We start from the raw sequence: 14,595 nt of genomic DNA on the forward strand, positions 1-14,595 counted from the left end.
CGTGTAATTACTATAGAAATTGGATCCTAGACAATGCACAACATACTGCGCCACTCAATGAACTGTTAAAAGGAGATCCTAACAGCAAACCAATTACGAGCATTTAAGGATATAGAACACCTTCTCGATGCTAGTCCAGCCCTGGGCATTCCCCAATATGGTCAGCCGTACCACTTGTATGTTGCTGAAGAAAAAAGTTTTATGTCTGCTGTACTCACGCAGGAATGGGGAGACAGGAAGAAACAAATTGCTTACTACAGTCAGAAGCTAGGCATTGGGGTGGGGGCCTTGCTTAAGAGCAATGCAAGCTACTTACTTAGCAGTAGAGTTAACTACACCTGGTAGTGTTCCTATCTATAGGACAGGCGACCCGTGTTACAGCACCATGATGGGTGCGGTGGTCCCCAGTACTAGAGAGGACAAATATCAAAATACACAAATCAACACCAGGAAATGTTGCATCACTCCTGGTGGGGGGGGAATCAGGATGTGTCAGAAGTATCAGAGCGGATTTCAATATTTTTACCAGACGTTTACTCTCATGACTGTGTGAGTGATTTGACAGAAACATCCATGTACTCAGTGGACCCTCTACCCAACCCTGACTTAGTTCTATACACTGATGGGTCCTCATTCATGTACGAAGGAAAGAGACACACGGGCTGGGCGGTGGTAGATGACTCTGTAGTAGTGAGGGCGGGGCCATTGCCAGCCAGTAAATCAGCTCAGGTTGCAGAATTAAAAGCTGTCACTGAGGCCTGCAAGGTAGCAGAAGAAAAAAGAGTCAATATTTTTTGACAGACAGACGATATGCTTTTGGAGTAGTATATGATTTTGGAAAGAGGGTTTCTAACAGCTGCAGGGACGCCCATATTGAATGGGGAAGAAATTGGCGAGCTCTTAGCTTCGCTCACAAAAACAAGAGAAGTGGAAGTTCTAAAAATAAAAGCTCACACAAAAGGCGAGAGTATACCAGAAAAAGGGAATGTCCAAGCCAATTTAGTAGCAATAGTAGCTGCCATGAACAACCCACAAACCACTGAAGCCTTACTACGACCGACACAGAAGTTTCGTTTCAATACAACAGCAGATATTCAAAGAATGCAGAAGGAAGTTAATGGAGAGAAAATGTGGTCCTAGATGGAAAACGGGGTGTTTAGGTGATGACAATATTTGGAGGAAAGACAATAAACCGGTCTGCCCAAAGGTATTAATGCCCTACGTCTTACAACAAATACACAATTTAGGTCACAGGTGGGCGGATCAGATGGTACATCAATTCATGCAAACCTGGTCAGCGCCTGGTGTAAAAGCTAGGGCAACAGATATTTGTAATAGGTGTATGATTTGTCAAAAACACTCTGATGCCACGACACCTGTGACAATGAAAAGTCTACCCGGACCACCAGGTCTTTTTTACACATCTACAAGTAGACTACATCAGTTTGCCACCATGCCAGGGTAAGCAAGAAGTGTTAGTGATTGTAGACACATTCTCCCGGTGGGTTGAGGCCTTTCCAGTAAATAGAAATACCGTTGCTCAGACTGCAAATATTTTGGTACAAGACTACATACCACATTGGGGTTTACTGAAAAAAAATTACTCAGACCAGGGTACGCATTTTACAGGAACGGTGTGTTAGGAAGTAGCTTGAATGCTAAAGTTTGACTGGGATTTTCATTGCCCTGGTCACTCTCAGTGGAGTAGTATGGTAGAGAGAGTAAATCGAACCATCAAAAACAGATTGTACAAATCGCACAGTAGCCGGAAGCTCTCCCTATGTTTCTATACTCTGTAAGTGGGGCACATAACAAATCGACAGGGCTTAGCCCCTTTGAGGTGGTCACAGGAAGGCCCATGTATGTGCCTGGACAGATTGATGTGAGAGAAGCTGATGTCCACCTCACCTCGGACACCTTAATCGACTATTGTATGTGACTAACAGAAGCAGTGAAGGGAGTTGAGGGGCAAGTTAAGGCAGCACAAAAACCAAATGATGGGAGTGCGGCTCATAGGTTTTACCCAGGACAACACATTTTTGTTAAAACACTTAAAATAGGGGGGCCTGTGTAGCTCAGCATGTAAAGACACTGACTACCACCCCTGGAGTCGCGAGTTCAAATCCAGGGCATGCTGAGTGACTCCAGCCAGGTCTCCTAAGCAACCTAATTGGCCTGGTTGCTAGGGAGGGTAGAGTCACATGGGGTAACCTCCTCGTGGTTGCTATAATGTGGTTCTCACTCTCGGTGGGGCGCATTTTGATTTGTGTGTGGATGCCGTGGAGAATAGCGTGAAGCCTTGACCTATGTCTCTGCGGTAACGCGCTCAACAAGCCACGTGATAAGATGCGCAGATTGATTGTCCCAGATGCGGAGGCAACTGAGATTCGTACTCCGCCACCCGGATTGAGGCAAGTCACTACGCCACCACAAGGACTTAGAGCACTTTGGGAATTGGGCATTCCAAATTGGGGAGAAAAAAATAAATACTTAAAAGAGATGCGATGGGCCCAAAGTAGGAAGGACCATATACTATTCTGCTAATCACTTCTACTGCGGTAAAGGTTCAGGGAAAGAGACATTGGGTACACGGCTCTCATTGCCGGCCAGCCCGAGGTGGGGATAGAGACTAGAGGCACGAGAGAGCTGTCAGGAAGAACTCACCTATTTAGAGGATGAGGGGCCACCCTGCATGATTAGATTGCTCTACTGCTCACCGCTGATGCTATAAGAAATAAGGGAAAGGCAGGGAGGAGTGAATACACCGGTCAACCCTCTGTAGGACAAATTAGTGCTTATGTTTTTGTGCTTATGTTCACAGGTAAAATGTCAAAATTGAAGTAATTACAGGGAGTCCGCCAACGGAAAGGACGACTCAAAACACACCCCGGAATTGGATGTGCAGGCTGTTTGGACACAGGCCTGACTGCCAGACCCTGGAGGGCTGACTCATCCACTGGCGCCAAATGAGCAAAGACTTGATCTCTTGGCTGACCACTCAGAATCAACTCGCAACAGTTCCTAAAAGAAAGATGACACCAAGCTGAGGGGAAACACATGAGTATTTTTCCACCCATGGTTTTTAAGTGAGCCTCGACGATATAGACTAGAATTGTTAAATTTACCAGAGGACCCTGCAATTGTTGCTACAGGGGTTATTAGACCTGTTATGTTTCATATTGGCCCAAATGTATTTTATTATACTAAAATAGAGTTATGTTGTTTTGACATAAGTGTCCGGCCGTGCTTCGACACAGAAGCATATTTGTAGATACTCCAGGAACCTGGGTATCTTAGGGGGGAAATGTGGGATCTATACTCAATATATTCCATGCATTGACCTTTTTATGACATTCTCTGTGTGTGTTTGCCTGAGATAAGTGAGGTGTGGAAACTTCCCTCCCAAAAAGGGGGGAAGTGTGACAGATTGCCAACCTTTGAGTGTGTGTGTGTACGTGTAAACAGACATATCTCATGACGTGTGGTCACACCTGTGACTTATTTAGAGGGTATAAAGTATAGCTGTTGTTTTGCAGATCTTTGTGTTTCAACTGATGCATGCTTGAGTGCTGATACTACTTTAATAAAAGTTACTCTTTGGAGCCTTTCATCCTCGGTCTCCTGTGTCTCTTTCTGGCTTAAGAGAGAAACATCACTCTGCTCCAACACCAGAAGCATTGACTGTTTCTCAGTGTGCATTCTTTTGTACTCTTACATTCTTGTGGACATCATCATCCATTGCTGAAGTTCAGTTCCAATACTCAAGAACGCAAGTACAGAAAATGCATAAAATTAACCGGATGTGTTCTTGATCAGGCCAATTTTGACGATGCATCGGATGGTGACTTGTGGGCAAGAACCCATTTGAAATCCCAGAAGTCATACATTTGTCATACATTTGTTGTGTATTCCCTTAAGAGTTTACCACTGTAAGTTGCGAAAGCCTGGGGGCTCTTGAGTAATTATACTCCGACAACATTTGTTGTTTTGTTGGCCATCATTTTAATAAAGTACTAAACACATGGAGAAAACGAGTGTTAACTGACATTATTCTTTCAATGTTTGACTAGTCCTGCAAAATTTCACTGGTGTGATGATAATAATGCTGTCATTGGTGTGTGATAATGCCAGTAGTTCTCTCAATGTCTACAAATGTGCTTTGATGGTCAGTAGATCTTATTCACAAATGCATCATCTTTGATTTTTGACGGGAATGACAACGAGGCTTTGAGGGTTAGGGTAGGCTTAGACATGCAGTCTCTTTAATAAGCTGTACTGTAGTTTAAAGTGTCTTTGGACCATTCCGCTAATAAAATATTGAAAAAAATATCTTTCTAAGAACATTCAGACAAAAAACTGCAGACAACAAGAGTTGTGGAAAATCTGATGGGATCTAGGAGCTTCATACAGCTTTGTACCGTGCATGCTATTGAAGAGATGGTAAGTCTGTCCCTCATAGCCTCGTTTTTATTCATGCCAGAAATCAAAGATGTTGCAACTCTGAATAAGGTCTATTGCACAACAGGAATATCGCAGCATATCTCAAAGCTTGCAATAGATGCGTTTTACATTGTCCTGTCCTTCCAAGTTCATTCTTGCAAGGTTGCTTGGCAAGACTTGTCTTCGTTAGAACGCAAGTCCCATCTCTGCATTCTTAGCATTGAGAAACACCCATAATTCATGCAAATACATGCGCACAAGCACTTGCTTACAAATACTGTGTTCACATACTTGTGTAGAGTGTTTCACCCTTTAAAGAACTCAAATTTGTTAGTAAAGCCTGACTATACTGCACTGGAACAAGCCTTTCTCTTTCTCTCTCCCTCTCTCTCTCTTTGTCTTTCTCAGAGAGGTGGAAGGTGAATTGGAGGTGGTTTGGGAGGCAGCTACTAGGGAGAGTCAGCGGTTGAGAGAGGTGGTGTTGGGGAACAGCTCGCTGAGTCCAGCCACCATGGCTCCAGTCCTACGCAGCACTTCTGGCCATTCTCCTGCCAGGATACCCCGTGTCGAGGATCACTTGTCCAGTGCGATGCCCCCTCCCTTCACATCTAGGCAAAGCCATCCTTTACTCCACAGCCCCATGTTTGAGTCTGACTCTGACCAGCACCAAAATCCTTCATCTGATGAGAGTGAAAAAAGTGGTTGGGACTTATTATCCTAATGTTTCCATATACCCCTTAATAAGTGTGTTATGGCCATGAATTGATTTTCATAATTAACCTGAATGCTGAATGCATGAGCACATAAATACACATAGACATATTTTCTCTTAACTATGACAAATGTGCTTTGATCTTTTTTTCCACAGTCCAGCAGTCTTCTCAGTCTAAATTAGAGGTTACTAATAATTATTATTCTGCTGAAAAGGAGAATGGTACAATTTTTGTTTTCAATTGCTAAACCCCTTATTTCAGAAAGGGTGTGACAGCACAGTGGATGCACACAACAGCACAAGAAATTCTATTGCACAAGCCACATGATGAATGAGAGATCATCAATCTCTTTCACTCTCTGGGATGAAGGTCTAGCACAAAAGAATGCACTCTGTAGTGAGATTGTCCCTCACACTGTACTGTTCTTTAATAAGGAGATAGTAGGTGCCACAGTGTAATTGCAGAATTATACAAATTCTGGTATTAAATATGTCGGAATAAACAATTGAATTTAGGAGTGATGCGAATTGTTTCCATTTTTTTTTTTAAAGAATGATTTGATTTTAGTCTGATCAGTGATAAATGTTTTGTTATGCTATTAACACCATTTTAGAAAATTAATCTTCTATCCTTTATGCTGTGTTCATTTGTGTTAACACCTTTTGTCTTCCTGGTCAAAAATGACCGGCCCACTAAGATTGTTAATAAATCTCACATAAAGCATTTATTTTCCCTAGATATTGCATTATATATGTTTTTGTAATTAACATTTTATATTAAATCTTACAATAATAAAGAAAAGCAAAAATATATATATATATATATATATATATATATATATATATATATATATATATATATATATATATACATACAATCAACATTTAAACACCACAACCCCCCTCCCCAACTCCCCCCAAAATAAACAACCCTGTGGTCACACATAAGTAAATATATATATATATTAAAAAAAAAAAACAGGCACAAAATATACATATATATATGTATATTTATATATACAGTTGTGCTCAAAGGTTTCCTGGCAGAAATTGTGACATTTTGGCATTGATTTTGAAAATATGACTGATCATACAAAAAAACTGTCTTTTATTTAAGGATAGTGATCATATGAAGCCATTTATTATCACATAGTTGTTTGGCTCCTTTTTATATCATAATGATAACAGAAATCACCCAAATGGCCCTGATCAAAAGTTTACATACCCTTGAATGTTTGGCCTTGTTACAGACACACATGGTGACACACACAGGTTTAAATGGCAATTAAAGGTTAATTTCCCACACCTGTGGCTTTTTAAATTGCAATTAGTGTCTGTGAGTAAATAGTCTGTAAATAGTCAGAGTTTGTTAGCTCTCACGTGGATGCACTGAGCAGGCTAGATACTGAGCCATGGGGAGCAGAAAAGAACTGTCAAAAGACCTGCATAACAAGGTAATGGAACTTTATAAATATGGAAAGGATATAAAAAGATATCCAAAGCCTTGAAAATGCCAGTCAGTACCATTCAATCACTTATTAAGAAGTGGAAAATTCGGGGATCTCTTGATACTAAGCCAAGGTCAGGTAGACCAAGAAAGAGTTCAGCCACAACTGCCAGAAGAATTGTTCGGGATACAAAGAAAAACCCACAGGTAACCTCAGGAGAAATACAGGCTGCTCTGGAAAAAGATGGTGTGGTTGTTTCAAGGAGCACAATACGACGATACTTGAACAAAAATGAGCTGCATGGTGGAGTTGCCAGAAAGAAGCCTTTACTGTGCCAATGCCACAAAAAAGCCCGGTTACAATATGCCCGACAACACCTTGAAACGCTTCACAGCTTCTGGCACATTGTAATTTGGAGTGATGAGACCAAAATAGAGCTTTGTTTGGAGAGGGGTCAACAAGGCCTATAGTGAAAAGAATACCATCCCCACTGTGGAGCATGGTGGTGGCTCACTGATGTTTTGGGGGTGTGTGAGCTCTAAAGGCATGGGGAATCTTGTGAAAATTGATGGCAAGATGAATGCAGCATGTTATCAGAAAATCCTGGCAGACAATTTGCATTCTTCTGCACGAAAGCTGTGCATGGGACGCTCTTGGACTTTCCAGAGTTGTTTCCACCAAGTTGACCCTCTAGTGGTTACAGCAGAAAAAGGTGAAGATTCTGGAGTGGCCATCACAGTCTCCTGACCTTAATATCATCGAGCCACTCTGGGGAGATCTCAAACGTGCTGTTCATGCAAGACGTCAAAAGACTTTGCATGACCTGGAGATATTTTGCCAAGACGAATGGACAGCTATACCACCTGCAAGAATTCGGGGCCTCATAGACAACTATTACAAAAGACCGCACACTGTCATTGATGCTAAAGGGGGCAATACACAGTATTAAGAACTAAGGGTATGCAGACTTTTGAACAGGGGTTATTTCATTTTTTTCTTTGTTGCCATGTTTTGTTTTATGATTGTGCCATTCTGTTATAACCTACAGTTGAATATGAATCCCATAAGAAATAAAATAAATGTGTTTTGCCTGCTCACTCATGTTTTCTTTAAAAATGGTACATATATTACCAATTCTCCAAGGGTATTAATATTAATCATTAATAAAACTATCCTACACTACTCTCTCTATGCCCCACCCGAGAGTCCTCCAAAAACTCCAAATACTTGCCCCATTTACATACAAACAAATCGAAGTCACCCCGTCTTTCCAGTGACACCTCCTCATAAGCCGCCACCCTCCCCATCGCCATGCAACACTCCGGATATGGGGGCACACCAGCTGACCTCCAACCCCTCAAAATAACCTGCCTGGCGATCATCATACAGGTCAGAACCCAATTCTCTATATGACTGTCCTCCACATCGATGACTGCCACATCGCCCAGAACACAAAGTCTGGGGCAAAACTAAACCTGAGTGTCTACCACGTCACACACAAAATTCTGAACCTTCAACCAGAATTTCTGGATCTCAACACACCACCAAAAAACATGGGCCATGTCTGCATCCTCCAATTGGCATCACCAGCAGGTGGGTGTTTCTTTAAGACCAAGCTTGTACAATCTAGAGGGGGTCCATTAAAATCTATACAAAATTTTGAATTGCATAAGATGCACCCTTGCATCTCTAGATGCAGACCTAACATTTTTAGGAATCCTAGACCACACTCCCTCCTCCAATACCTAGTTGAAATCTTTCTCCAATACTCTCTAGAGAGAAGTTAAAGCTCCGTCCCCCAGACTCTGAATTAACGGAGTATTTTCAAACAATCTCAACACTCCACTCTCATATAGGTCACTGGGTGTAGTAACCCCCCTCACAATCTACTCTGACCAGCAGAAAGGGGACTTACCAATACTCAATCTTGGGTTCTGCCATATGCTCAAGGCAACATTTAAATAAATGTCCGATTTAAACATTCTGGAGACTTTTGTCCATACCGAATGTAAATGCAAAATAACGGGGTGTAACTTAACTTCTCCGATTAGTTTGATAGAGAGCCTTTGCAATGGCGAAATAGGGGCAAGAACTTCCTATTCAATACCAAACCAGGGAGGGGCTCTTTCAGGTGGAAGTGACCAATGAGCCAAATGTCTGAGACAGAACACATAGTAATAAAACAAATTCTTGGGTAGGCCTAGCCCACCTTTGTCAAGCGGCATGTAACTTATAGAAATGCAATCTGGGACGCTTCCCATTCCAAATGAAGGACTTCGCTATGCTATCAATTTGCTTGAAATAAGAGAGGGGGACATTTACAAGGAGAGATTGTAGCAGGTAGTTAAATTTTGGAATACAATTCATTTTAATAACACTAACCTTCCCAATCATTGATAAATGTAATGAAGTCCACCTGCCCACATCACTCGAAAACCTTTTTATTTAAGGGTCAAATTAACACTAACTAAATCAGACATATTTGCTGGGAATAAAATAAAAATACTTAATGCCCTGTTTGGGCCACTGGAAGGTGCCCGGCTGGAAAATCATTACTGGACAGTACACTGTCAGAGTCAAAGCTTCAGATTTAGACCAATTGACTTTGTATCCTGAGAACTTGGAAAAGGCATTAATAATTCTGTGGAGGCAAGGCATAGATCTAGTAGGATCAGAGACAAATAATAAAATATCATCTGCGTAAAGCAGAAGCTTATGCACCATGCCTCCCGCCATCACCCCTGGAAAATCATCCTCCTTTCTTATCGCGGCTGCTAATGTTTCCAGGGCAAGACAGAACAATAATGGGGAAAGAGGGCAACCCTGCTGAGTGCCCCTATCCAGAGTAAAATAATCTGAAATTAATCCATTTGTTTGTATCGCTGCTACAGAGTGTCTATAAAGTAACGTAATCCAACCAATAAATGTATTCCCGAACCCATACACTTGCAAAATCTTAAAAAGTTATTCACATTCTACCACATCAAATGCCTTTTCGGCATCAAGTGAGATGGCAGCGACCAGAGACTGATCATTTGCCACTGACCGTATAATATTGATGAGATGCCTGATGTTATCAGAAGAACTGCGGCTCCGAATAAACCCCACCTGATCTATATGTATAAGAGATGTCATAACTTTACTTAATCGCTTAGCCCAACACAATTTTTACATCAAGCTGGATCAGGGAATTTGGACAGTAACTTTTACACGCTTGGATCTTTGTCATTTTTAAGAATCAGACTGATCCGGGAATTTTGTCATGGTAAAGGCATTATTAATATCAATGGCCAAGGTAACAATTTCACCACCAGCAGATTTCACTGAGGGAATGGTAGAAAAAGACCCTCTCTGCTTTATATATCTAGCCAAAAGCTTCCCTGCTTTGTCCCCTGACTCAAAGTATGACTGTCTTCCCCTGAATAACCAAAACTCCACTTTCCACGACAAAATAGTATTATATCTGTATTTCAATCGGGTCAATTCTCTGAGGCCATCAGATGACATTCGGCGCTTCAGCTCTGCATCTGCACTTTTAGTATTCCCATCCAACTCCACGAGTTCTTGTGCTTTGGATATTTTGATGAATGAGGCATACTGTATGATCTGACCCCTAAGAACTGCCTTAAGTGCCTCCCAATCCACACCCACAGAAGATACTGAAGACCAGTTGGTCTCCATATAAACACTGATTTCAGTTTTTAACATTTGTTGGAAATCAGGATTTTGCCAAAGGGATACATTAAAGCGCCAACTATATGATTTCTTTTTCTCCGTATGTGGCAACACTTCTAAACTCACCAGGGCATGATCTGAGACTAAGATGTTTCCAATTGAGCAATCAACAACAGATGAAATGAGGATTTTTACACATCTTGTGAAGCGTCAATGTTGCTGTAGGGGTCTTACACACTTTTGCTTCACTATGATCAATGACTGAATCCATCAAAAGATTAAAGTCTCCTCCCAATATTATATCATAAGGGGTGCCAGTGGCTTGTAACATCCCTTCAAGATCAATAAAAAAGCCCTGATCATCAATGTTAGGCATGTAAATATTAGCCAAAACCAACCTTTGCCCCTGAATTTCTGCTAAAACAATAATGATTCTCCCTAATTTATCTTTAATCTGTTTGAGACATTTGAATTGTAGATGTTTACTTATCAGAGTAATGACTCCCCTGCTCTTACTTGAGCCAGCACTAAAGAAAATATGTCCACCCCATATCTTCCCAAATTTTTCAGCTTCCTGCGGGGAAAGATGTGTTTCTTGAAGAAACACTATATCACATTTCATACGCTTAAGAAAATAAATAACCTTCCTTCTTTTTATGGGGTGCCCCAACTCATTTACATTCCACGTGGAGAAAGATAACCCACTCATATTAACATTTGACATTTTGATATAATAGAAATAATTTATTGTGTGTCAAAAATAAGATTATATAGACCACATTCCAACATTAGTGCAACAATCAAACCCCAAACCAAACAAACAGAAAAAAAAAAAAAACGTGCGCATTAACACCGCACACGACAGCGCCAATCCCAGCGTCAGTCCCTCTAAACTCAAAAGGTCCATGTACGCCTACTAGAGCCCCCGCGACAATTTTGCCATCAGATTGCTCATGTCCGATACAGAGAGACAGGAGTTCATTATAGCATGTGTGTTTGTTGTGATACAATATATTAGTGCCACAATGCTTTTTGTCAGTTACATTTATGTAATGTCAATGTTTTGTTTAGTATAGACTTATAATTACTAAAAATAGAGCTCTACCTGGCAGTGGAGTGGAGACCCGCAATGCTCTTGGTAGGCGCCACTGTATAAATAAGGAATCTATATTTTAGGATGAAATGTAGGACAACTTTCTGAAGAGCCAAAACTTATCACAGGTAAGAGGAAGAAGGCCGTGTGTGTGTGTGTGTGTGTGTATGTATGAGAGAGAGAGAGAGAGAGAGAGAGTTTGCATGTCTATGAGAAGGTGAAGCACAGATTTGCAGGTACAGGTCACTTGTTTCCTTCCACAGACCCAGTGAACTGAAGTTCTGAAAGCAGAGAAAATTATGAGGACAACCTATAACATTGCTGCTCCCTGAGTTCCCTCACAATATGTGAGCCAAACACACAAGCTTGTTCCTTTTTAGTTTTTGTGTGTCTGTGTGTTTTTCATCTATTCTCTTTATTTAAATTACTAACTGTAATGGGGTACAGTGGGCAAGGAGGAGGCAGGAACCAACCTTAAAACACCCGCATACACACACCGCGGCCGCGTGTGTCTCTCTCGAACTGGCTCCTCCGGCTTGTCTTTATCCCCCCGGAAGATTAGCCCGATTCAAGGCCGGGCATGTGTCCTCACGGTCCGGCCCCGCCCTCCACCTCGTCACACTAACCTTCTCACTTCTTCAGTGCCACAGACTTACAAAAGAGGAATACAATAGCACAACTAAAATTATGCAAGCGTAACAAAATTTAGCCCAGTCTATAGGCTTGTTTGAGATGCCAAACGCCTCGCCTTGAAAGTAGACGAGAGTAGACGACTGTAGTGAGGGGAAGGAGTGAAATAAGTGCTGTCAAATCGGACATTTCTCACTTCTCGTACTGGATCAGACACAAGATCACAGGCAGATATCACGGGATTCACGTTTCATGCGCTGTTGCTGATAAAGTGGATATAATTTAATTTCTGTTGCTTTAAAATGAAAATAAATATGATGAAAAAGACACTCAATGAAGCTGTTATTTAATTTTGCCAATAAGATGTGTCTTTCTATCCAATTTTTAGTTTAATAAAGACATTTTTTAGATATTTCAGAAACATTCAAATATATTTTATACACATAAACCATGATAAACCAAAATTATAATTTTTTTTTATAAAAAATAAAATTTAAATAAAATTAAAATCTAACATTTTAGAAGATAAAGAAACATCACGGTTGTTTAAGCCAATGAGCATTAAGCTGTGTCGTCATTTCCCAAAGTGCACAGCTCGGAAAAAGCAACCGTGGCCGCTTCGCTCTCACGGGAGTATTTTTGACATACGTGACCATCACAGCAAGTCGGACAGATTTCTAACCGGCATGCACCTGTCGGTGATCGGTTCTACGCAGAACTTGCTCATGTCGAACGAGCCCAATATTGGTGTGCCTGTTTCCTCAGTGGAGCTAATGGAAGAAAAAAAGTGCTGCCATCTGGATATTTTACATACATTAACATCAGTAAACAAATGTAACATGGCCTCATTTGTTACCGAAAATACCTTTAGAAAAACATTTAAATTTACAGAGAAAAAAATCCTTTTTGAAAAAATGCAGACCTGGTGAATCTGTGAAGTGCAGTAAAAGCTGTTCCACATCTATTCATGAATAAATCATAGAACTAGCAGAAATCACATATTGTGGCATAAACATCACAGTGGGTGATATACCCAAACACTTCTGCTGAAAAGCACATGATACAGGAGCTTTGTTGAACTTTAGTACCTGTCTTCTGGGATGGTCTAGAGTTTGTTCATTATCCAGGTTAACATCTTGGTGCAAGGTTAGCTGTGTCTCTTTTAAGTTCTCAATTAGACTATTGTGCTCTTGTGAATGGAGCCTATGGCCAGTGGTGGCCTTTCACTTCACCATATAAGAAAAAGCATCTTATCCATGACTGATAACATACTTTCTAAAGTAAGCTTAGCCTACTTCCATGATTCCATGTTAAATGTTTTAAAAATAGAGACTATATATATATATATATATATATATATATATATATATATATATATATATATATAAATTGCAATTTTTAGGCTACCCCTTAGAAAATGCTATATGATTCAAACAAAAACCTTAGATAGTATTGTTAAACCATAACTGTTAAGCCATAAATCAATCATGTGGGATCTTTTTTCAAACAATGTAGAAGCTTTTAAAGTCGTTGTGCCATTTTTATGACAGTGCTGTTTAAAATCATGTTGCCACAGTTTTGTTGTTGTAACAATAACTGTGGCAATTATGGTAGGCTTTTTGACAGACACCATGGCAATTCAATTGTGCATTTCTTCATTGTTTCATATTAATTTAAACATGTTGATTTGAGTTGTTTAAACGGACTGCTGTGTTTTATTCTATTGAGTTACAAAGGCTCTATCAGCAATCCTTCGATGTAATTTAGTCAAATCTCACCAGCCATTTTAAACTGAACAGTAAACGATGTTCAAACAAACCACTCCATCTCAGTGACACCATAAACACATTATGATGTGGGCTCAGTTGCTTTATGAGGTCAAGAAACATTTACAGGACTTCTAAAAGTTCTTAAAGGTGTATTTCACTCAAATATGAACATTATGTTGTTCAACACCTCTATGATTTCCTTTCTTCTATGGAAATAAAGTCACAAATGTGAGTTTTTATCACGCAATTGCAAGCTTATTTCTGGAAATTGCGACTTTATTTCTTGCCATTGTGAGTTTATTTCTCGCAATTGCGACTTAATATCTCACATTTACGAGTTTATATCACGTAATTGTGAATTATGAAGTCGTAATTGCGAGAAATCAACTCACAATTGTGAAATAAAAAGTCAGAATTACCTCTTTATTTTTTTATTACCTGGCAGAATCCGTCTTCAATCGTGCTTAATTAAATACAAGTAAATAAATAGTTTGCAATGATTGATTTTAAAATGATAAAGAGAGCTCAGTGGTCGAATGGTTTTTCAACTCTGCTTTACACGTGAAGGCAGGATGTATGCTGTGACAGTGCCAGGGTAATTGTTACCTCACAACAGTGAGGAATCTGTGCATTTATCCGTGTGGATTTATATATGTGTTTGGGATTGCCAAAAGAAGTGGACCCTATTTAAAGGTAGAGAATTATACAAAGAATATACCTTTAATATACTCAAATATTATATATATATTTGAGACTGCCATAGACCTTTTTCACAGACAGTGATAACGCGTTTCCGCCTTATTTAGCAGCGTAAATCTTGCAAACTTT

At 40.2% G+C, this 14,595-nt stretch overlaps 1 protein-coding gene across 7 annotated transcripts in view; it reads left to right on the plus strand.

Moving 5' to 3' along the window:
- Window positions 1-5,876, plus strand: part of cep89 (centrosomal protein 89) — a 130,190-nt gene extending 124,314 nt beyond the window's left edge. For 6 of the 7 annotated variants that reach the window (XM_051706035.1, XM_051706064.1, XM_051706045.1 and 3 more), the window contains one exon: window positions 4,849-5,876. In XM_051706035.1, coding sequence (XP_051561995.1) covers window positions 4,849-5,161 — 313 coding nt within the window. In that variant the 3' untranslated portion in view covers window positions 5,162-5,876. The other variant, XM_051706093.1, reaches the window with a different exon arrangement.
- Window positions 5,877-14,595: the final 8,719 nt, after the last annotated feature.

This window comes from Myxocyprinus asiaticus, chromosome 1, assembly GCF_019703515.2.
Source record: "Myxocyprinus asiaticus isolate MX2 ecotype Aquarium Trade chromosome 1, UBuf_Myxa_2, whole genome shotgun sequence".
NCBI lineage: Eukaryota > Metazoa > Chordata > Actinopteri > Cypriniformes > Catostomidae > Myxocyprinus > Myxocyprinus asiaticus.